Source organism: Brassica napus, chromosome C2 (genome assembly GCF_020379485.1).
Source record: "Brassica napus cultivar Da-Ae chromosome C2, Da-Ae, whole genome shotgun sequence".
Lineage (NCBI taxonomy): Eukaryota > Viridiplantae > Streptophyta > Magnoliopsida > Brassicales > Brassicaceae > Brassica > Brassica napus.
The window spans coordinates 21,385,016-21,410,685 of NC_063445.1; the positions used below are offsets into that span (position 1 = coordinate 21,385,016).

Genomic DNA, 25,670 nt, shown 5'->3' on the forward strand with positions numbered 1-25,670 from the left:
AATAAATATATATATATATATATATATATATATATATTTTTTATAATCTATATTTCAAAAATAGAGAGAGAAAGGGTGATAAATCTATATACACAAGGCTTTACCTTCCAGACTTGTTTGAAGAATCCGATCCCATGTATACCAAGCCCCAAGACAAGCAGTTGTGTCAGGTTTAGTGTTGGAGGTCAGCTTTGGTTCCTTCAAAACAATCTTAGCAAGAGTAGATAGTTGACATGTTGATCCACTTTAGTATCTTTAGTACTATCTCCAATCAATAAGTCTAGAATGGGGCTAAAGAGTGGTTAGTTATCTAGCAAAATCTATAAGTTCATAATCCCTTTCTTGACTCAATAATAACTTAATTTGAAAACAATTTTAAGAAGACTAATAAGTAAATAAATATCAGTAAACCTCGTCCAGACTTAAACTACACTGTCCCCAGTGTAAATTCAGTCGGAGTTATGGTTAAGAATAAATCATAAGGACTCAATGTAACAAGTAGGAACGATATACCAGACCGGAATAGATGTCGACCGATGTAAGTATGTTGATCTCTGCCGACGCATGTAAGGCAATGTCGATCGATGTCGACTTGTTTGCGTCGGTCGATACAGATGGCAATCGTCTACTCGGATCTTCTTTTTGTTTTTTTATGACCTGCAATAATTAAAAACCAATATAAATAGTAAATTAATAAAAACTTAATAAATATTACCTAATAGTGGGTTGCTTCCCACTCACCGCTTTGTTATAGTCATTTAGCTTGACTTTGGAGGTATTTTGGCTAGTAGTGTTGAGAACTGGGACTTGTTGGAAAACAAGTATCCATCTCTTCTTTGCGCTTGTTGAACCATGTACCAGTGAAGTCTCTCATTGCTTCATCCCCTCTGCACCATTTATCCTTCATTGCTGCAGTTTTGTTTTCAATCCTCTGCAATCTTTCACCAAGACTCTCAAGGTTGAATTGATGTCTGGTAAGTGCGGCGTAACTGTCAGCTGAGATCTCCTTTCCATGGTAATGTGTTGGACATGTCAGATGTCGTCTTTTGTACTAGCTGGCCTCGGTTTATATCACTGTCGATCGATGTTGAATTGTGGGTGTCGATCGATTTGTTGTTGCGTCTGTCGATCGATATCAATGCTTCTGGTCGACGCGCAATGTAACTCTGAATCTCCACCAACTTCCCCTGTATAGCTTCAACCTTGGAGGTCAATGCACTGATTGTAAGATCCATTGGGAAATAGATGTCATCACATCTCCCATCAAGCCTCTCCTCTGTGGTTTTCAGAGCTCTATAGATCCCTTCTACCAACTGATCTATCTCTTCTCTGGTGTGGAAATCTGGTTGAGACTTCATCGCGTGTGGGCGTGGCGGATTGGTGTCAATCGATGCGGCCAAACGGTTGTCGATCGATGCGTGATGGTGTCCGTCGATCGATGGTGATTGTCTGCTGTCGATCGATTGGGGCTGTCTTCTGTCGATCGATGGAGGTCGAGCAACGTCGGTCGCGTTCTGAATTTTGGCTATGTCTTGCTTCATCTCCTCCATGCAAATGGTTAGCCAACTTATACTATCATTCAATGGATAGTAGACACCATCAAGCTTCATCTGGAAGGCTTCTCTGTTCCTCTCATGTTCACCACAGACTCCATAAAATATCTCATTGATCTCGTCCTTGGTGTAGATCTCTGGTACCAACTTTGTCTGTGTGAATGAGCTGGCATGTTTAGGAAGACATATGTAGGCTGATTCATCTCTTGAAACTCTTTCCAGAAGTCTTCTGATATCCTTGGTGTGAACAGGAATGGTGTGTCCATCTAGATCTCTGGCAAATTCGCGGTCATCTCTGTAGACTCCATACTCATCTTTCTCTTCCCAGTAAAATTTCATGTTACCATAAAGGTCATAAGCTCTTTTGCCGAATTCTGGCTGTCTGGCGACCGTTGGGACGTCTATGTTGATTGATGGATGGTTTGTATGGCGAGATCGTTGTTTGAAGTTGTTTTCTATGCCACCAGCTGTGTCATAGAACTCCTTAGTAGTCTTCTGTTCGCGGTTGCTGCGTTGATGCATGAATAGATTGTCTGCTCCATTGGCTATCTAAAGGATATCTGCGATATCTCCTCGAGATACGTGTAGTGTGCGGCCGTCTATGGCTTTTGCATAGCCATTAGGGTCCCTTAAAATACCAAATTCGTCTGGAGTTAGATAGTGATTATCGAATTTATCTTTTTCGCTTACAGTGGTTTTCGGTATTGGATGGTTGTTTATCAATGTGGTATTGTTGATGTCGATCGATTGTTGAGGAAGCTTATCGATCGATTGCGGATGACGAGTGTCGATCGATTGACTAGAATGAGTTCTTTCCCAAGAAGCTTCTGCTTGAAACTGATATGTATCATCGCGCTTTTGCATGTTGAGCAGTTCCTCGTCTGTGAAACTATCTTGTAGTTTATCTGCTCCTGGTGTCTAGGTTACTGTTTCTACTCTCGTGGTGGTGTTCATCTGCCCAACTACCAATCGAGTAGTCTCCATCTCGCACACGGTTGAAGTCAGTGTCGACCGATTTATAGTAGGCAGTGTCGGTCGATGCTCGCTTTCGGCATCGTTGTTGAGGTTGAGTGTCGATCGATGGCAAGCTTGTCATGTCGAAAGATGGTGCATTCCTATTCCAAGAGGAATGATGTAAGAGTTTATCTTTCTCATCAAGGATGGCTCTGTACTCAATGGCTCGTTCCTCCTCGAAGTCTTCATCATACTCGTCTGTATACATATTTTTTCTTGTGTAAGCGGCAATAGTGGGGTTGTAGTAGTCATTCTCCCACTCATCTGGACTACTATCGACCGATTCGTCATGTGGTATGTCGGTCGATTTCTGGTGACCACTGTCGTTCGATTCCGAGTAGTCAGATTCGTACTTGGCTCCACAGTGGCAAGCTGCAATGATTCCTGAATCATTGATTCTTCTGGAGATCGTCTGTGGCTTCTTGACTGGGATAGGGTCGTAGTGGGCATTAGGATCGATCCGAGTTAGACACAACTGGTTGGTTTGCAAGTTGCATACTGCTCCCACTGTTGACAAGAAAGCTCTCCCAAGTAGTGGAGAAGAGTTCCAGTTTAACTTGATGTACAAGACATGGAAATCAACTGGAACTAGGGCATTACCAATCTGCACCTCTAGGTCTCTCACAATTCCTCCGGAGTTCTTCTGGGAACAATCCACAAAAGTGAACAATTCCTGAAAAGGCTCCACCTGCAGACCCAGATGGTCTACCATAACCCTAGGTAGGATGCTGACTGATGCTCCTGTGTCGCACAAGGCATGTGGGAATTCAATACCCTGCACTGTGCATGGTATTGCAAATTGCCCAGGATCACTCTTCTTCTTTAATGTAATCCTTTTCCTCATCTTTTCTCTAGCTTCACAGAACATTCTCCTAATGTCTTCTTCTTTCTCTCTGGTTTCTCTGAAGAACATCCACAATTTGTGGCTGTAATAAGCTTCTTTGAATGGCTTATGTAGAGGAATCCTGAAGACTTTCTTTTGGAAATTTTCCTTTTCCTTTTCATTAGCCCCCCTCTTCAAATGTTTTGCCACTTTTTCATGTCTTCTCCTTAGGGTTCTTCCAGTAGAAACCCTATCCTCTTCCATAGGATCATCTCCATCATCTGAAGGTGTCCTGACAGGCTCCGGTGGTTGTTCTGAAAGTTTAGGTGTGGGACTGAGTGCGTTAAGTCGTGTCATATCTATCTTCAGCATCTGCACTCGGTAGGTGATTGGGCTCGTCGATCGATAGGCGGTGATGGCTGTCGATCGATATTAGCTTCTGAGTGTCGATCGACGTTGTTGTTGGCATGTCGATCGATTCGGACTTTGTCAGGGCTGGGCGGATGTGGGTGTTTTGCTGTGAACTCCTCGTGAGTTAGAATCTTCACGGCATTGCAAGACGCGGTTGACTCTGTAGGCGTTGTGATCGATGCTCTGGTACTCCTGTCGATCGATTTGAGTTGGTGTATGTCGATCGATGTTCGGTGGCTGGTGTCGGTCGACACCAATGTGACCCGCCGAAACTCATCAAACTTTCTACCTCGAAATCGCCTTCTTGCAGCTTCTCTTCCTTCACCACTTGCCAAAAGTCATCCTCAATAATGGCGTTCACGTGGTGCTTCATCACATCATTCACTACTCCTCTTGTTGAAGCTTCCTGCCTCCTAATAGCATCTCCTGTCTGCACAACCTGTATCTCCATCTTCTTCACATGAGAGCTCAAAGTCTTAAACTTTGTGTTCAGATTGGTGTAGACAGAATCTATCTTCCCATTGAAGTCCACAGTCATTCGCTGTTGTGCCTCAAGAACCCTATCGAGCATCTCCTCAATCTTGCTCTCTTGAGAAGGCGGCGGTGGCTTCTGCTAGTAGGAACTTCCAAAATTCTTGTTGTTGCTGTAGCTATTGTTGTAGGGTTTCTGGTACTGCGAATTTTGGTTGAAGTTACTCCTATTTCCATAGGAGCTTTTGTTTCCACCCTGGTTTCTTTGGAATCCAGCTCCACCAATGTAGTTTACTTCTTCTTCCTCTGCTCTACCCTCTACCGCTTCTGCATCTTCAACAAAGCTAACCTGCTTCTTGAGCAGCTTGTGAACACTGTCCAGTTTTGCCTTCACCTCATCCATCTGATCATTCCCAAGGATGGTGGAAGATCTCTTCCTCTCAAAATCAGTGTTCTTGGTGCTGTTGCTGGATGCTAGGTTTTCAGTCACCTTGGCTGCCTCCTCTGGATTCCTGGTGTTGAAGTTTCCATTGCTGGAAGCATCAAGAACCATCTGGTACTGCACCGCGATGCCTCTGTAAAAAGTACTGAGTAGTTGTACTTCATTGAATCCGTGGTGTGGACAGTCTCTCTGGTAAGACTTGAATCTGATCCAAGAGCCTCTGAATGATTCTGCAGGCTCCTGAGTGAATGTAGCAATCTTGCTCCTCAAGTCTTCAGCACGCGCCTCATCAATGAAATTGCATAAGAATGCATTTTTGATGTCGCTACAGGATTTAAGAGATCCTGGTTGTAATTGCTTGAGCCAATGCAAAGCTTCTCCAGCAAGTGAATATCTGAAAAGCTTGCATAATAGGTAGTCCTCAGAGACTCCCTCGACTCTAATAGAAGAAAACAGATCCTCGAACCTCTCCAGATGGTCCATAGGATGCTCGTGGGATAGTCCATGGTAGGGTAGCTGTCCCACAAGTGTGTAGTACTACGCTTTCAACTCAAAATCTCTCTCAATGGTGGGAGGAAGGATGGCTGATCTGTTGGTGTAGTAGCGATCTGGACGGTTGTAGTCAGCCAACGTCCTGGGTTGCGCAGACTCATCTACAGGTAAGGTAGTACCTGTAGTAGTAGCATCAGGCTCAGGGATTGCAGCCCCTGAGCATCTATTCTCTGACCTGATGCATTACGCAGATGACCCTCCTAGTCATGCAGGTCTCCATTGTTGTCCCAAACAAGTATCAAAGTCGCAACCATGTCTAGCGGTTTAGTATCGATCGATGTTCGAGATGGAATGTCGATCGATGTCGGGTGAAGGGTATCGGTCGACGGAAGGTTTGTGTTGTCGATAGACAGGGGTAAGCGAGAATCGGTCGACGGAACTGGTGTCTGGGTCGACGGTGGTTGAGCATAATCGAGCGACACGAAAGTGTTGTTGTCGGTCGATAGGGAGCGCGCTTCCTTACGGATCGTGCGTTCCAAACTTGCAGGATCTGGTGAGAATATCAGTTGGGATTCCTTGTTGCTTCTGGTACTGCTAGACATGTACCTGAAAATCCAAGAAAAAAAATTATGTCATAATACTTAACAAAAATTAGAAAATAGGCGATCAAAGCTCCCCGGCAACGGCGCCAAATTTGATACCACTCAAATTACCCTAAGGAGTGATTTATACTCTCTCAAATAAGAAGTCGAGTTGTAGTACTTAGGGATCGAATTCACAGGGATCTAGGGAACCTAGGGAACCTAGGGATTCTAATATGATTTGTTAAGCAAAGATGTTTTAAGAGTTTAAAAGTAAATTGCAGTTTTATATTGAACAAGTGTTTGTTCAATAGCAGGTTTTTTTTGGGTTTTGGTGCTTAAAAGGAAATAGCTAGACTTAGGATTTTTATTCAGGAAAGTTGGAATTATAATCCTATAGATGCCTAATGAGTTGCATGCATGATAATGTAAAGCTCAACTATTTGATCAACAAGTCTTTCGGCTCTCGCGAGCATTGACTAGTTGTCTATTAACTAGATCTATGATCTAAACTCTCGTTATATTGATCTATAGAAAGTGTCGATCGATATTCCAATGGGCGTATCGATCGATACACCTTTTGCACCGTCCATCGATTATTCAAGTGTGATATCGATCGACGCGCTCTAGTCAAGCTTTATGCACATGTTGAATGAATGCTTACTAAGCTCATTAGATCAGATCTCACCTTGCTCATAGCAAGAAACATAGCTCTATTAGAATGTTTTCAGGATGAGAATTAAACTATGGCTTTTATCAATCAATCCAAGGGCAGGTTCTAGGTAGCTAATCTAGACACATGCATTAATGAACAATCCTAAAGATGATTATCACAACTCAGCAATCTATAGTTGGGGCTAATCCCTCCTAACCTATTTAAACCCTAAAATCTAACAAGAGAACTACTCAGACATGGCTAAGCAATTCATAACAACAGTTAAGTATAAAAACTTCATAGAATAAATAAAATAGATATCAATAGAGTTCCAATCACAAATTATAACTTTGGATCTTCTCTCCTATCTATCACTAAAACAATGAAACACAAATAAAGCACACTCTGCCTCTAACATGGCGGTAAAACTTATATAATTAGGGTAAAAACTCGTCAGGAGCAATCTTGTAAAATAGTGAAATCTTAGGCTTCAAGTCGGCTGCGACCAAACGGGGTTCCTGCGCGCTTTGCTATCGATCGACACCATGTCTTGTGTATCGATCGATTCTAGCTCTCCAATATCGACCGATAGTAGATCTCGACGATCATCTTGGGTGCTTGCTCCAAATATCTCAAAAATGCTCCAAAATCATCACTTATCTCCAAAACATTCCTGATCTTATAAATATAATAAATAGACTCTATAATAATATAATTATTAGTAAAAACACCTATAAACTATGGATGAAAATGGGTCAAATCCATAGTCTATCAACTCCCCCAGACTTACCATTTTGCTTGTCCTCAAGCAAAACAAACATGCAGTCTCTCTGAAAGAGGTTTTAAAAACAGCAGGGACTCACATGATTTAAAACTTAGAATCATCACCTCTACAATATTGCAATCCACATCTAAGAAGTCGTAATCACAAAAGTAAATCATACCATATCCTAGCTTAGCAACCAAATTCATCTAGCCAACAACTTAGCATAATATTGTCTTTCATTCTCCTCTACCAACCTCATTTCTTAGCATAAAATAAAAGTGAAGGCTTTACCTTGGGAGTATCGATCACAAGATTCTAGGATTTTCAAACAAGTATCTGGACCTGCAGGTAAACATTAGTTACTATCCTCTCTCTCTACTAATTTTCTCTCTTGGTCAAAGTCTGCTTATATGCAAGATCATTAACCAAGATTGGACATGCTTCCATGAATCAAGCCTAAATGGTGGTTGCCACCAAGTCTTGTTCACTTCTTTTTGACCTATATCATAGGATTATTTGTGAAGCAAGCCTTAATGGTTGTAGCCACCAAGTCCTGTTCTAATCCTTTACCTATGAAATTCTTATGAAGCAAGCCTTAATGGTTGTAACTACCAAGTCCTGTTCGAATTTCTTCCTAATAAATCTCTAATATAATAATGAATATATATATATATATATATATATTTTATAATCTATATTTCGAAAATAGAGAGAGAAATGGTGATAAATCTATATACACAAGGCTTTACCTTCCAGACTTGTTTGAAGAATCCGATCCCATATATACCCCAAGACAAGCAGTTGTGTCAGGTTTAGTGTTAGAGGTCAGCTTTGGTTCCTTCAAAACAATCTTAGCAAGAGTGGATAGTTGACAGGTTGATCCACTTTAGTATCTTTAGTACTATCTGCAATCAATAAGTCTAGAATGGTGCTAAAGTGTGGTAAGATATCTAGCAAAATCTATAAGTTCATAATCCCTTTCTTGACTCAATAATAACTTAATTTGAAAATAATTTTAATAAGACTAATAAGTAAATAAATATCAGTAACCCTCCCTCAGACTTAAACTACACTGTCCCCAGTGTAAATTCAGTCGGAGTTATGGTTAAGAATAAATCATAAGGACTAAATAGAATAAATAGATTCTATAATAATATAATTATTAGTAAAACAACCTATAAATTATGGATGAAAATGGGTCAAATCCATTGTCTATCAAATCTCTTGAGTTTAGTCGAGAACAATTGTTGGAAGCAGCCCATAACTTGTAAGTACATAACTCAGTACTATAGTTATAGCTTTTCAGTATTTATTAACTGAAATACTTGTGTGGTAAAATTTACTTACCCCCACATTTTCTGAATTAACTTAGAAATTATATTTTCCAAGTTTCGTATTTTGAACATACTTTAAAGCACACAAATTTATGTGATTTAATTCAAAAAAGGTTCATTTTCTCTCCAAGAGAGGATGGGGATTTTTTTCTTTATACATTTGGTTTTTTTTTTCATACACAATGTTTTTCCATGAACAAACAATTGTTGAAAAATTCAATCAAATAAGAAAAAACTGCATTATTCTTTATTGAATTGAAATGAGAAAACAAATGAAAAACATCCCTTACATATTTTAAGGTAAGACTGTCTTAACACACATTTTGACAAGTCCACCTTGAACAAACCCCTTTCCCATGTAAACCCCATGTTTCTTGAGTACAACCTTATCAGAATCAAAAGTTATAGCAAATCCAGCTTTGCTCAAAAGTGAACCGGAAATCAGATTCTTCCGCATATCTAGTACATGCTTCACATTCTTAAAAGTTATCTCTTTTCCTGAGGTCATATGAAGCTTCACTTCACTTTTGCCTTCAATCTTGGAGGAGCCAGTGTTACCCATTAAGAGTCGCTCCTCACCATTGCATTTTTGATAAGTGGAAAACATGTCCTTATCAATGCACACATGATAGAACTGTATTATATAAACTACTGAGAGTATACACAAAACTAGTTTCCCCAGGCTTCTGATAAAGTGACGCAATTCAGAAGATTTTTTGCAGTTGTATCATCCTTTTCTTAATCATTGGTATAATTTTATCAATTTTATTCTTTACAATATTCAGTTCTCCGTAGTTTATATAATACAGTTCTATCAGTCTTAACTCAAAATACGTCCCGTAGTGTGACGGTTCGATAACGTAATGAGTTAAGACTGATAGAACTGTATTGTATAAACTACGGAGAACTGAATATTGTGAAGAATAAAATTGATAAAATTATACCAATGATTAAGAAAAGGATGATACAACTGCAAAAAAATCTTCTGATTTACGTCACTCTATCAGAAGTCTGGCGAAACTAGTTTTGTGTATACTCTCAGACTCAAAAGAAATATCAAAGAGAAAAAAAAAATATGAGGGATTGATTTGTTTTTTCTATGTATGAACAAGTTAACACAAGTGCTCCTTTTATAACTTCAAAAAAGATGAACACGTTATGTCATTTATGGAGACACTAACGTCATAATCCTCGCAATAAAGGAAATTTGATTTACATGAGTAAAGATTCTAGACGTTAGCAAATTAAGTCATAATGTTTGTATTGACCAAATCAAAACCAACAATATACTTAATTGAGTTTATACTTTATATTTAACCAAATATCAAAATATTTTATGAATAAAATTTTAAATAGATTAATTGACATTAAGTCTAATTAACTTATTAATTCTAAATTCAAACCCCACATATCCAAAGTGAAATATTTGTTAAATTTTATATTTAACCAAATATATAGCTCTATAAGCTTTTCATGTCACTTACTTTGGACCTCCATTTTTGACTAACAAATACACTAACTCACAGTGTTCACGGTGACGATTACATCGTGCCCAAATTCCGGTCCTTCCGACAGACGTTTCCGTCGAAAAACCCATCAGAAAATGGGTCCACACCACTTTGTCAAAAACGAGTTCCAACAAATACACTAACTCACAGTGTTCACGGTGACGATTGCATGTTTGTTTTGTTAATTGGATGTCATATCTAGTAACTTATTATTTTACACCAAATTTATATTAATCTTTTGTAGTAAATTTAATTTACACAAAGAAAATAAAAATCTATTTTGAATTTTCATATTATTATTTGTCAAATTGGTCAAATATAATATCTTCATTTTAAATGTGATGGAAACTTGATAGTAATGATGTTTGGTTCATCTTTGCCATGGTACATACATTTATTATAAAGCTACATAAGAGCAACATTATCGCATGGGTTCTTAAAAGGAGGTTACTAACATCAAAATATTATTACTTTAAGATATTGTAAATAAATAATTAAATTTTAACTAAAATTAAATAGTTAAACTAATTAGATGCTGCCATGTGGAGAAAATTTTTTTTTATGAATATCGTGCAGAGAATTAATTAAGAACTTATGGGTATTCTCTCTTAATTTTGTATTTTTCTTCTCTTTACGAAATTATTAGATATTCACTTCAATTTAACGTTGGAGAAGCCTTTTTACGCCTTTTACGTTTGACTTGGTAGAAACTATAACGTAATGTTTTATATCATAATTGTTTGACTTATGGCTCTCATTTTTTTCTCTATATTAAGGTGCTTGCCATTATAGAAAACAATTTACATTCATACAGCAGAAGGTTAAGACATGTGATTAACTTCTGCAACGGTGATGGCGCTCCAAAATCTACAACAGAAGAAAATGATTGTTGCAAATCATTTTGACGAAATTATTTTATACTAGTTTCGGTAAGTTTCCGGGCAAAGACATATAGTGTAACCAACCACATGTCAAAATTGTAGTTGGTCTCGATGAGAAAAGGAGATTTAAATTGAGTTTCTTGAAAATTTTGTAAAATTCAAAATTTGGATAAGTATAAAAACTAACAAATACCCACTTTAGATATCATGGATTTGGTTTGATATATGAATTTGTTAATTGGATGTCATATCTAGTAACTTATTACTAGGTGATTCTCTTGTGCATAAATCTTTGTAAAATTAATATATAATAGTTAATTGATATTTAATTTTGGTTTTGAATCAATTCATAATTTATATGTATAATTTATATTAATAATATTATATTATTTTAATTAGACATATGATTTTGGATATATTATATTAATAATATTATATTATGTCTCCATTTTTTATTTTGGATATAAATTAGATTAGTCAATTCACTCATGTTGTGAGTATGTTGAGTTACATATACTCTTTCGAATTCAAACTTAAATATCATTATTTTGATTCTAATTAAGTCAAATAAAATTAATTTTATTTCTCACTTAAATGTGCATGTATTTTCATAATATTTATCAAAATTATATTTTGATTTTTAAAAAATATTAGAAAATAAGAGATGATCAATAGGAAATTATGTATAGCCAATAATTGTTTTTAATATGAACGAATATCAATATTTACAGTAATTAAAATATTTTATAACTTCTAAATAATTGTATGCCTTATATTTATTGAAAGGTAAATTGAAAATTATTTTCAATAATCTCAAAAATGAGAATACATATTTGCTTAGGTATTTTGATTATGAGTATATTAAGTTCCACAAACATAAAGAAAACATAAAATTAAAAAGAAACTAAATATTAAGAAAAAATATTTTTAATAATGATAAAATATTATATATATACCTCATTAAAAGTATATGCTATTTAAAAAGATTTTGTAATTATTTGATCAAAATATACTTATCATAAAAAAATAATTTTAGGTCCATTTTTAATATCTCTTAAAAATCAGCACTAAAATTGTGATTGTTTTGTGAAATTATATTATATAATTAAAATATAATTTATAGGTATTTTTTACTGTAATTGTAAGATATTATAGTGAGGTAAATATTGTTCTTAAAAAAATTTATAGTCAGCTAAATATTATGAAAAAACAGTTCAATAATAATTATTAAATTAATTTTAGTAAACTAAAAATATAGCGGTTTATGTTATTTAATTATTTTATGTAATCATCTTAGAGAATATATAGATATAAGGGATATCAAGATTATTTTTGTGAACTTTTATATTGTATAAAGTATGGTTTAAACGAATCATATTTATTTTTTTAATATCAAGATTATTTTTGTGAACTTTTTTTTTATGAAATCACATTATATAAAAATATATTTCTTTGTTTTCATCTAAGAAAAAATATAAATATAAAGAAAGTATCTTTATTACTTTGAAAGTATATTTTTATGGTAAACTATGTTTTAGACGGAATATTACTATTTTGTGAACTTTCTTTTTTAATGAAATCATATTATATAAACATATATTTTTGTTTTTAAGTTTGTTTTTAAACTTTATAAATTTTTTCTTTTTATTATATATGTTATTTGGAAAAAATAGAAAGGAAACTAAATAAAAAATTAATAATACTATTTAAATTTAATATTTTTGATTCATTAAGGGTACCTATGTAAATAATCATCATAAAAATTAACGTGAGCACGACACGTAGGAAACTGACTTCTCAAATAATATTATAGAGATTTTACACCATATTTATATTAATTTTTTGTGGAAAATTTTATTTCCACAAAGAAAATAAAAAATCTATTTTTAATTTGCATATTATTATTTGTCAAATTTGTAAAATATAATATCTTCATTTTAAATGTGATGGAATCTACATTATAATGAGCCAGTTTCATCGCTCCTGATGCGACACGTCAGCAGGTAAGTGGGCCCCATTTTTAAAAAAGTATGAAAAAATGTCAAGTATGTGGCTCGAACCTGGGTTACTGTGATATAAACACCAACATTTATACCACTAAACTAAAAGATACTTTGTACATTGATTACCGAAACTAATATATATTTATGAAGGATTTCTTATAGTGGATCCCACACATAACTGTAATGTTTCAATACTCATGTATAACTTTGATCATCGAAACTTATTTAGTAAAATCCGCATTCTAGCCCAATAAAACTTATAAGTGGGTTAAATCTCTTTTGTATGTATCTAGGATTTTTATAGTACTCTGTCTCCACCGATAAACCGAAGCGTTACCCTTTTATCTTATCAAAAAAAATTCTGAAACTTTTCATCTTCACCTCTCTATATCTCCAACGATCAGTTATGGTACCGTTTTACCTCTGAAACGATCCATCTCAGTATATATAATTCCTCAAACAAACCTTGAGACCCATATCTCTTATTAAATTACTCCTAAATTGAACTGTCGCAGCTTTTAGCCAACCTTCGAAGATGTCAGAGCCTCCAGTGTTGTTGTTGCTTAATCGGTCGTTGTCCCCGCCTAGAACATAGTACCCAGGAAAGGTATTGACAATTTGAATTTCTATGGAATACTATATACCATATTTGTTTAATCAATATTCAAGCTATCAGTTTCAATACTTTAAGCGTATGTTTCTCTGGGCAGAATTTCGAGATCCACGGTTCTATCCCAGTTCGTGTGAATCACTACCATCCATCGCTACGATAGGGGATCGATCGTGAAAGTTGATTGATCGCTTTGAAATTGTCCGATTAACTAATATGATGTAAACTTTGTTCTGATGGGCTATAACGGAAAGTTATTTGGTTGCTAGGACTAACAGAGGCTGCAAGGCTGGGTACGTCTCAGGCGGAGCTGAAGGACGGTACAACTAGAGCGCCTATTGTCCGGTTTTTGTCGTGCCAACGTGCTATGAAACTTAAGCCTTCCTAGGAGAATCCAGATCACTTCGAAACGTCGGCTGTCATTTTCAACAGGTACCACCAAGATGTAAAAAATTTTATGTTTGTGGTGTGGTTCGACTCAAGATTGAAACTTTTGCTGATGAAATAATGATTTTATGGATGCATGTCAATTAGATTTACGAGGCTACAAACTGTTCACTGTACATTGGCAGGGGAAAAATGGCTATGTATGTTTCAGTTGTAACACCGGTGTGGTGCAATGGGGATGGACATGGTAACCAAAGGTGTGCATAATGTTATTGAGTTCCTCAGCGATTATTCCCCTGACATGGATGTGATCGGAATCTCTGGTGAGTTCCTTTTGTATGTTATTGGTTTGATTTTAAAACAATGTCTTTTAGCTTAGTGTCATCTTGAGACTTTAAAACTTGAAATTTATTGGTCAGATAACTTCTTCTCCGACATTAACAAACCTGCTGCGGTGAACTGCATCGAGGAACATGGCAGTAATTAGAAGAGAGATAGAGAACAAGGTGTTGAAAACGAGTGTGTCTGGCTTGGTGGAGCTCAATATACTCAAGAACCTCACTGTCTATGTTGTTGCAGGCTCTCTAGGTCGATTCAAATCTCATGCCAGCAACATAGTGTTTGATGTATTCATAGCTACTTGCCAAGATTCAGCCCAAAACATGGAGAGCTCTAAAATTGATGGAAGCCATTAATATCAATCACCGTACTATCACTATCTCCACCATCACTGAAGATACCATCATAGAGAACCATGGCAAGGTTGTCTAATTTTACTTGTCATCACGTTCATGTATTTCAGGAGCACAGTGAGAACATTCTTCCAAGCAGTGAAGGTGACGTAGGATTGGCAGCATCATCGGGCCCGTCTGTTTTGGGAGATAAGGTCGATGAGGAATGTGCTGCAGCAGATCCTCCAGTGATTTCAGACGCTCAGAACAACCGTAAGCGCTGCCGTGAGTGATTGGAAATATCTATTATATTCCTATCAGCCTGTCAACGTCTTTTCTATGCATTTTTAAAAACTGCTATTATCTTTGTTTTTCATCATAAACTTTGGATATTTTTTCCCTTGCATGTTTTCTCTGTTCGGAGATTTTATTTCTATTTTGGATTATTAATGAAACGTCGACGGGTTCTAACTCATACAAGATTTGTCAGTGGTGTATTTTTTTGGTTTACCTGACATTTTTTTGTCCACCATAAACTATTTTTAACAAAGTTGAGTAAAACTCTAAAAATAAATAATTTTGCAACCGTATAATTTTATAAATTTTTCTAGAGTTATTAAGTTTTTTTAAAAAATAGTTTATTACAGTTCTATATTTTTAAAATTAATTTAGGTAAAATAAGAAAATAATTTAATTTATTTTTCGATAAATTGTTTAATTTTTTGAATTCAAATTTTATATTTTGTTGCTTACACTGTTTGTTTTATATACTAACAACTACATAAGTAAATACTAAACAACTTCATAAACTTTATCTTTTGAACATGAAAGCGCTAATAGTGCTAATGATCGATCAAATCATTACGAAAATAATGCATATGAATTCGCCGGTCATTCTTATATCAACTTAATCAAACTGTATGACTTCCAAATGTTATTTCCATCACCATTATATACAACACGGAAAAACAAAAGTGGAAAAAAATAAACGAAAAAATCCCGTACACAAAACTACACAACGATCAATAACTTATCCGGTCTCGCACTTGCGCTGGGGCTATACCCCTAGTCTTGATAGTAATGATGTTTGGTTCACCTTTGTCATGGTACGTACATTTATTATAAAGCTCCATATAGAGCAACATTCTCGCATGGGTTCTTAAAAGAAGGTTACTAACATCAAAATATAATTATTTTAAGATCTTGTAAGTAAATAATTAAATTTTAACTATAATTAAATAGTTAAACTAATTAGATGCTATCATGTGGAGAAAGGAGTTTTCTTATGAGTATCATGCAGATACTTAATTAAGAACTTACTAGACCCTGATCCGCGCGCCAGCGCGGATTTGAATTTTCGGTTTTTGGTTATTTATTTAACTAAATAATGTATTTGTAATATTTGATGTATTATATTCACCAACTAAATAATTTTTTGGCATCTTAAACCATCTATTTACGATGAATATTCGATATCATATAAAAAAATAAACAAATAGACGTAATTAGAGAATTGTAGATGATATATAAAAACAATGATTATTAATGTAAAATATGAAGAAATATTATATTATGACTTATTATGGCATAAAAGATTATAAATTAGTTATACATGTTTAAAGAAAATAAAATAATTTTTAAACTTTTATGAAAAAATTAACATATAAAAAAGGACGATGAATTAGTCATCAAATTGTCAATAATTTCATAATTTTATTAATAATAAATTATTTATAGTCTTTGTTTTTCGTCAAGATAATTATTAAATGTCCATAACATTAATATGTTAAAAGGTCATATTATGAAAGCCCATGTTGCATCCGTTTTTTTCCGGGAAGTGTAACAAAAAAAATTACATTTAACTCTTCGTTTTGTTTAAGTTTGTGTCGGTAAAAGATTAAAAAAAAATCTCTCTATCTTTTTCAATGTTCAATTTGAAGCTTATTATGCGGAAATCATACGCAAATATAGGCAATTGGTTGGAATCTCTATATCTTTATATTCTTATAAATTTTAAATTTATTGTTTCCTCTTCTGCAAGCAAATCAATTACCGAAGTAATAGATCAATTGGTTGGAATCAAATCTATTCTTATAATTAGTGTAATTATGGTTACAGTTTCTATATTTAATAGGTACATTAAAGATACGACATTGAAGATATTCTGTTTTGATTAATAGAAGATATTGGATTTTGAGTTTGTATTTATTGATTTGTTTTTTATAAAGCTTAGAAAATCAATGGGATGATTGGTTGGTTGATACATCCTATAAAGAAAACGAAAACTGTAGGTGGTTTGAATATTGTACATCGATCGATGCATGATGTAAGTTGACTATATAAAACTTGAACATGATCATTTCAAACTAAAGTATAGGTAGGTTATATGCATTTGTTATATTGTAGTTAATATATTTTAAATATTACATACGTCAACTGATTCACGTTTTCGTAAAAATAAAATTCAAGTTCATTATTAGGCCGTACTCGTACGTAATAAGGTACGTTAAATATGATGTATTTTTAGGTTCATTTAATGACATTAACTTTAAATTTGATTAAGGAAAACTTATTAATTTAACTGGAAAAGACAAGCATTAAAATAGGTATGTTTATTTAATGATATTAAGTTTAAATTTGATTAAGGAAAACTCATTACTTTAACTAGAAAAGACAAGCATTAAAATAGGTAGTTTAATTTAATTCTCAATAGCATGGAAGTGTGAATAAGTTAGAAAACTTAGGGGTATTTTTTAATGGGTACTTATCTTTTAATAATAGAGATGGGTACATTCTTTCCTAATTTTGTATTTTTCTTCTTTAATTTTCTAAAATCATTAGATATTCATTACAACTTACAGTTGGAGAAGCCCTATTGCGCCTTTTACGTTTGATTTGGTAGAAACCATAACGTAATGGTTTATATCATAATTGTTTGACTTATGACTCTCATTTGTGTTTCTATATTAAGGTGCTTGCCATTATAGAAAACACTTTACATTCATACGAGCAACAACAAAATTATCTCATGTTGAATAGTTATGTTTTCGAGTATGAGAGTACGAACATAAAAAGGTTTGATTGATTATATCTTTTGTGTTGGAAGATAGAAACACATCAGTTATATCCTGAAAATGTGAGCCTTATAAAACCGTCACACTATGGACGTTTAAAAATCTAAAGAAAGAGATTTGTCATCTGGACTATGCAGTTCTTCTTTATAAATTTATTTCGGTATTGTAATTTATATTTAATGTTCTTATTAATTTTTATAAAATCAGTTGTCCCATTGTATTAAATTAAAGTTATTACATTATTAAATCTTTAAAATTGTTTATTAGTGATATCACTAACTTAGTATTCTGAACAATATGAAAACTTAGAGTCAAACTCACTGGTTGATTACATGAAAAAAATGTGGTCCTAAAGCAATGCGTCTTATAATAGAGTTATAGATTATATGATGATATAATGTGTTATCCAATGTTTTAAAAAAAACAACGCGTCTAATAATAGGCATATATTATTAGATAAATGTTAGTTAAATTGTGAGAGCAATCATGTGACTTGTAAGCAACCATTACTGTGAAATCACAAAAAAAAGAAGAAGAAGAAGAAGAAGAAGAAGAAGAAGAAGAATACACAACAAAATGCCAAAACTCAACGTGAGACCTCCATATGACACGTGGAATTTATGGAATACAAAACAAAGGCTGCTTGAAGCAAATACTCTCTTTGCCATTAGAACCAATCTCAAGAGATAAGGAAAAGAAAACTTCACAAGACAGAACACAGAGAGAGAGAGATGAGCCGTTGCTGCTCTCTTGGGCTCTGTGCCCCGAACGCGTTGTCTCTTTATTCAAGCCCTCGCAGTGTCAAAGCTCCTCTCTGTATTACATCTCACACCAAACCCATCTCTAACACCGATTCTCTTCTTCATGTAAGACCCCCCTTCTAACTTGTGATGATTAGAGCCATCTCTGATAACTTGGGTTTGACTTTTATTATTTACCACAGAATATTGCCAAGATGAGAGCAAAGGCTGGTGACTTCTTTGGAGCAAAGAAGACAATCTTTGCAGCTCAACTCGGGACAGTTCTTGCCACGGTAAAGAAACATACAAGACCTCATCTACCATTGAAAAATATGAGAGAAAAGAGTAGTACTAAAAAAAACTTTAGTTTTGCAGATTGATCACCCGGCCTTGGCAATAACTGGAGTCAACCACGAGCAGGAACTGAGCAGCGTTGTGCTCGATATCGGTATCATATCGGTCTGGTACTTCCTCGTAATGCCAGTAAGTATATGGTGCAAACCAATGTAGCATTTTCAAAGACTTGCATGTTTCCTGATCGATATTACTTCAAAATTGTGTTATTAGCCAATTATCATGAACTGGCTGAGAGTAAGATGGTACAGAAGGAAGTTCTTCGAGATGTATCTACAGTTCATGTGCGTCTTCATGTTCTTCCCCGGGTAAGTATAGTATCCATACCCACCACATTATTCGCCTTGATGCTTGCTCTCTCTCTCTGGTTATTACCAAAGTTTTATAACTTTGCAGGCTACTGCTATGGGCACCATTTCTCAACTTCAGAAAGTTCCCAAGAGATCCGTCTATGAAGTATCCTTGGGACAAACCAAAAGACCCTTCCACTATCAAGAACGGTTACCTTAAGTACCCATTTGCTCAGCCAGAAGATTATGACTACTAAAATCTTGATTTACAGAAAGTTTGTTATATATCTTGTGACTGTATACACTCTTCTTATACTCAGGCATAAGGCTCTATGTTCAATATAATCATATGGCTATTAAACTCAAAACATATAATAAACAGAAATAACTTTATTCTCATTGTCAAATTTCTTTCAAAACTTTGCATCTTTGGGAGTAAAAGGCTTTTAACTTTCAAGTAAATTCTCTACACGGACGATAACTTATCGTATCGTCCTCAGGTTGTTTTCATCTCTCTTCTCTCAGTTCTTTAAAGCTGTGATGATTGGATTATAGTATTGGTGCAGCTCCAATGAGTCCACCAGGTTCTTCAGCTCGGTTGTAACCTCAGGGTTGGATGCTAGAACAGCTGCAGCAGCGGCTAGAACCATAACAGCAATGGCTGTTCCTTTGAGGCAGCCACTTCCACGGGAGAGTCTCCCTGATATCACTTTGCATGACTTGTCAGCTTCTTTGTAGAGAGAAACATTGGCTCTTCCTTCAGTGATGGCTTCCTCGTTCTAGAAACATCACAGGAAAGTTCAGAGATGAGTTCAGAGTGAAATTAGTAGTTTAATAGAGTAAGAGGCGTTACCTTTAGCCTGAAGCTCTTCATAGTTCGGTTGAGAGTGGCAGTATCACTCGGTGATGATGATAGCTTGACAGAATGGTCCTTCCATTCATCAACAAGCCTTTTGAGAACAGCAACACTAGCTTCAAGATTCTCCTTGTAGAGATTGTCCCAGTGCTTGCAGCAATCCACGTTTTCGGACACGGCCCATATAGCGTTTGCTGTAGCTTCCTTGGCTAGAACAGGGTTTCCTGTAACAACGGAAACACATTACAACTCTATTGGGAGAAGAGAGTCAAGGATTAGAGTAGGTGAGCACATTTATCGGGAACCAAAATTTTATTCAACACTATAAACCGAATTACCAAAATACTTTTTATCCAAAATATTTTAAATTATCCAAATTATTCAAAATTTTATCCGAAAGCCCGAAAAATCTGATCTGATCTTTAATCCGAAAAAACCCGGATTTTCTAAGTTTTTAACCCGAATTAACCAAAAAATTGGAACCAAACCGCAACCGAATAGGATATGAAACCCGGATCTTTGTTACCTGAACCGAACCGTAAAAAGGAAAAGACCGAACCACAGGCGAACAAATTTTCTATATATCCGAACGGATCCTAAACCTTTAAAACCAAAAAACTGAAGAACCTAATAACCGAACCGGAACCGAATGTCTAGGCCTAGATTAAAGGCTTCGTTTTGTTACTAATACCTTCTCCAGCTAACCTCAGAGAGAAAGTGAATATCTGTTGTGTGACTTGTTTCATGGCCTTGCTCCCTGGTGCACCGGCAAGAGCAACTTCCTTCAGCAAGGGATACACTGCCTCAAACCTCTCTGTAGCCTGTGTGCATCAGAGACCATGCTTGTGATCAGAATCAAGCTTTTATTGTTTTATAAATTCCAATACTTTACTACTTACCTTAACTCTTGCGGATGAAGCAGGGAATGTAATCCGGACCAAGATCTCAAACATGGGAGGTGGAATCAATCGCTCTCCCTTCCTAACAGCTCCGTTTACAAGTATGGTCCTAGCCTTTGGATTCGACAACATTCTGATAACAAAAATTGCATAAAACAAGATTAGATGATCTGTCAAACATAAAGGCAAAGGAGATCACAATAAAAATGACTCACTTCTCTACCAACTGCAGGATGAGATCTCTTGACTGAGGGTTGCAATTCTTATTACCGACTACAGGTAACAAGTTGTGTGCCCATGACAACAACCCTACGGATAGATCACCTTGAGACGCCTGTCCACATTCCACATTTTACAAAATTTCAGATATTAAACACAAAATTCAACACTTTTGTTCCTAATTCAAACAAGAAAGAAAACAAACAAACCTGAGCCATCATCCAAACTATAACCGGAAGCTTGTCCTGTCCTTGATACTTGGCATTCTCCCTCAGAGTTGGCAATACATTAGTCAAAGCATCAGGCTTCCTACGCAATACCATTGCTAATGCAACAAAAATTGCCACCTAAGAAACATAACAAAACGGAGTTATTAATCCAAAGTTAAACTAGATACATTCAAACTGATGAGTACTAGCAAACAATACCTGAGATTTGGAAGGAGTCTGTTGTGCACCTTTCTTCCCACCTTTAGCACCTCCTTGATGAGCTGCCAAGTCTGTGAGAATACAATCAAACGCCCACAACACAAACCCTCCAAGGGCTTCAACTGGACGTTGGTTGATCCAATCCACTGATGTTTTGTAGACTGGTTCAGGAACATGAGCCAAAGGAACCTGTTGACCAAAGGTATAAGCTTTAACAACCTCATCACACATAAACCCATAATCCCCCAAATCCGAAACTTCAACATGTAATATTATAGTTTCGTCCCAACAATCACTTAAACCGGAGACCTCTGACACAATGGTCATCACAAAGAGACTTAAAAAAGGTAGCTTACATCAATCAACTTGGACAAAGGAGACTCTTTGAACATCTTCACCCATGGAAACTGCACAGATGACACTCCTGAAAGTGCTCTCCCAAAGTAATCAGCAAACCTCATCAGCTGAATCTCCGGCTGAGTAGCATACGCTTCCTATCAACAAACAACAACACGAACAAGAAAGTTTAGATTTTGATTTGTGGGTTATCGATTTCAGATCAGAACTCAACTAAAAGTTTGAATTTTGATTTCAAATCAGAACTCAAATCCTTACCGATGCTTCGATGAGGAAAGCTTCGAGATTTGAAGGATCGATCTTCGCAGCAGCTTCAGGCAACGACACTTTAGGCTTCTTCTCCTTCTTAGGTTTCGGCTTCTTAGTCTCCTCCGCCTTCTTCTTCTCATTCATCGCCGCGATCTCATCGTCGCTCTCATCGTAACCGTAAGATCTCGAGCCGTTGGGTTCATCCTCCACGTCAACAGCAGCCATCTTCGCCGCGAGGATCCGCTTCCTTCGATCCTCGGCTTGCTCCTCGAGTGAACGGAAGACGTTATCGCCGTTAGCTACGTCAACATTTTTGCCGTTAGTCGCCGTCTGATCCGCCGGTTTCTGTTTACGGTGGCGTTTTGGGTAGACGACTTTCTTCCATCCGTGGTCGACGTGGGTGGTGTTGCCGTTGTAGGTCTCGAAGCCGTCGTAGTCGATAGATTCGATCGGATCCATTGTAAAGTTTCTAGCTTTCTCTCTCTCTCTCTCCGGCGTGAAAAAACAGAGACCAAAGTAGACGAGGGAAGAAATGATTTTTATATATGGAAATTAGGGAAGAGGAATATAAAACAAAATCCTTAATTTTTATTTAATCTTCGAAATTGCCATTGTTATATGTGTCAAACAGATTATAAACCAATCATTTTGGGATTTTTGTTTCTTTTTTAATTAATCACGTTTTTAGTTTCATTGTTTTAGGATTAGTGATTACTTTTCTCCAACATTTTAGAAAAGGGTGAAAACAATTTTGTTTTGAAAAAAAATTGTTTTTTAATGTTTTCAGACATTTTCGTCCTTACCATCTACCTAATTTTGAAAAGTTTTTACCGATTGCCTAAACATTTTATATTCTATGTACATTCAACTAATTTACTCTTTATTTAACTGTAAATATAGATGTTCTATATTCTAATCAGATTTTTCAATAAAAAGACCCGATATCCTTTTTTTTTGAACACCTAAAAGATCCGATATCCAATATGTTGTTTTGGTAACGTTTGTTTCATTATTTTAGAGATATGGTAAAATGATCCATGACAAGAGTCTCCGCTTAGCCTGTCACTCTCATAAAGTCTTACGTTTCGGCTTGTTATTCAACAAAATAAACGGAAAAGATACATGCGTGATAACTGATAAGTCTAATCGTCTATGTAATCTTTTTCATATCATAATTGTAAGATCATAATAAATTAGCGTTAAAAAAAAAAACTGATAAACCTAACATACTTAATTAGAGAATTTAAACTTTAGATAACGTTTCCAAAGTCTGATACTCCTATTTTGTCAACATGATCTTGATTTCAAAGTTCAAAGTTCAAAGTTCAAAGTTCAAATTTCAAATCATCATTCGTCTTTTAATTATAAAGTAGCATAAATTTGTATACGTAACGTTTTAATTTACATGTCATTTCTAATGCTAGCAAATGTCAAAGGTCCCATAGAAAAAAAAATTGAATTTTTATATAGTAAATGAACAAAAATCCACATATGGTAAAGTGCAACTAAGATATCCCGAGCTAAACCCCAACCCCGACTATCTCGATACAAAAATAGCTGTATTCTTTAATAAAAGCTTCGGTATTCATCGGTACATGTTTTTTCTCCCGAGAGAACAAAATCTACATGTAGGTAACAACAAATAATATAAGTTTTTAATGAGTATTCTTCAAATTTTTAATGGTTTATCATGGTCGTCAAGAATCAGGAATGGGCTGGATTATTCGAAATAAATTTTGTATAGTTCTTGACTGTGGATTGGGCATATTTGAAGGTCGAAGTACAGTAGAAGAAGGTGAATGTACTGCATTAATTTGGGTTATTCAGGCAGCTTACTCATTGGGATACAAGAAAGTGATCTTCGAAGGAGATAATATACAAGTCACAAGGTGTTTACAAACTGCAAGCATTAACCTACGATTGGAGAATTATTTAAAGACTATCTCGGCTTGGAAATCTCATTTCCATAACATCAGGTTTATGTATCGTAGTAGGTCTGCAAATTCATGTGCAGATTTGTTAGCCAAAAAATCTTTAACATCTGATAATGCATGGAGTGTGTTCCATACGTGTCCCCCATTTTTGTATAACAATGTTATGACTGATCTTTTAATATAAACGGAACTTAGTCGAAAAAAAAAGAACCTGCAGAGTTCTAAAAAGATGAAAACTCATTGCTAAATGTTTCTAGAGAGTGAACAGTAAATGGAAACTGATGTCTATGGTGGTGGTAAAATAGACCACGTATAGTCAAAAATATGTGGCTAAGTAATATAAATTACGGAAAATCGCATTAAAAACATTCAAAGCGGCAGTTTAAATTTCTAACATTTTTTATTAGGCTGTAAATGGTGACTAAAGAAATGAGTGGGAATAGTGAATTTTTTATCTTTTCTTACAATTTACACCATTTACAAGGAATATTTATTACCAATGATTCCTTAACATTCTTTAACATTTAAGAAACAAAAGGTTATAATTATTTCTTATCAAATTAGAAGATGAATATATTTTTCTCTTATTTATTTTTCTTTCATTCTTTTCCTTTTTATTCCTTGTATTCCTTTAATGGTTACCAATTAGAGGCTAAATTTTCAACCTAACATATGTATTACAAAAAGCCTTCAACTTGACTTACTTGTTCGTCAAGTCAAGAATGTGGCCGAAACTATTCATTTACGGATCAAAAGTAATGAGGTGCCAGTTTCTAATAAAGGTAAAAATAAAAATAATTAAAAATAAATAAAATATATAAATTTAAAAAATTAAATAAAATTAGAAAAAGTATTTGTTTTTAAAACCTAATTTTCTTAAAAAAATTTACATGTCCAAATAATTAATCTAAAACTTTCTAAAACTAAAAAAATATTCATATAATTTATCAATTGTTTAAAATTTAAGAAAATTAAAAATTCAAATTACTTGAATTTTTATAAGTTTAATAATTTCTTAAGGTTTGAATTTTTCTTTTGAGTTTTATTATGTTTAATAATTCTACTTAATTTTTTTTTAACTAGAAATGTTTTATTTTTATTTAATCTTAGACAATTTATAAAATTATTTTAATATTTGTTTTAGTTTTATAAAGTTTAAGATCAATTATTTGAACATTTATTTTTTTAATTACGTTTTTTCTAAAATAAAGGCATTTTCTAATTTTTATTTAATTGTCAGATTTTATTTAATTTAGTTATTTTTTTATTAAAAACTAACACATCATCACTTTTTATCCGTAAATGAATAGTTCCTACACATTATTGACTTGATGAATAAGCAAATTAAGTTGAAGGTTTTTTTTTATACATATGTCAATTTTTTTAAAAAATCAAAAATTTTATTTTTATTTAATCTTAGACAATTTATAAAATTATTAGATTTTTTTTTAGTTTTATAAAGTTTAAGATTAATTATTTAAACATTTTTTTAATTAGGTTTTTTTCTAAAAAATCATTTTATTATTTTTATTTAATTTTCAAATTTTATTTATTTTAGTTATTTTTTATTAAAAACTAACACATCATCACTTTTGATCCGTAAATGAATAGTTCCTACACATTCTTGACTTGATTAATAAGCAAATTAAGTTGAAGGTTTTTTAATAA

General features: G+C 34.5%; 2 protein-coding genes across 2 annotated transcripts; one reads left to right on the forward strand and one right to left on the reverse strand.

Annotated features, from left to right (window-relative positions):
- Positions 1-18,157: 18,157 nt before the first annotated feature.
- LOC125582030 (NAD(P)H-quinone oxidoreductase subunit L, chloroplastic-like) lies at positions 18,158-19,459 on the forward strand. Its single transcript, XM_048748410.1, has 5 exons — positions 18,158-18,542; positions 18,620-18,709; positions 18,792-18,899; positions 18,984-19,078; positions 19,167-19,459. Exons 1-5 carry the CDS (start codon positions 18,408-18,410, stop codon positions 19,315-19,317), a joined length of 579 nt encoding a protein of 192 aa, XP_048604367.1. The 5' UTR covers positions 18,158-18,407; the 3' UTR covers positions 19,318-19,459.
- Positions 19,433-22,594, reverse strand: LOC125582029 (transmembrane protein 214-like). Its single transcript, XM_048748409.1, has 9 exons — positions 22,078-22,594; positions 21,819-21,956; positions 21,463-21,651; positions 21,244-21,381; positions 21,031-21,149; positions 20,816-20,948; positions 20,608-20,737; positions 19,914-20,140; positions 19,433-19,839 (listed from the first exon to the last, which is right to left on the reverse strand). Exons 1-9 carry the CDS (start codon positions 22,525-22,527, stop codon positions 19,582-19,584), a joined length of 1,782 nt encoding a protein of 593 aa, XP_048604366.1. The 5' UTR covers positions 22,528-22,594; the 3' UTR covers positions 19,433-19,581.
- Between the last annotated feature and the right edge of the window lie 3,076 nt (positions 22,595-25,670).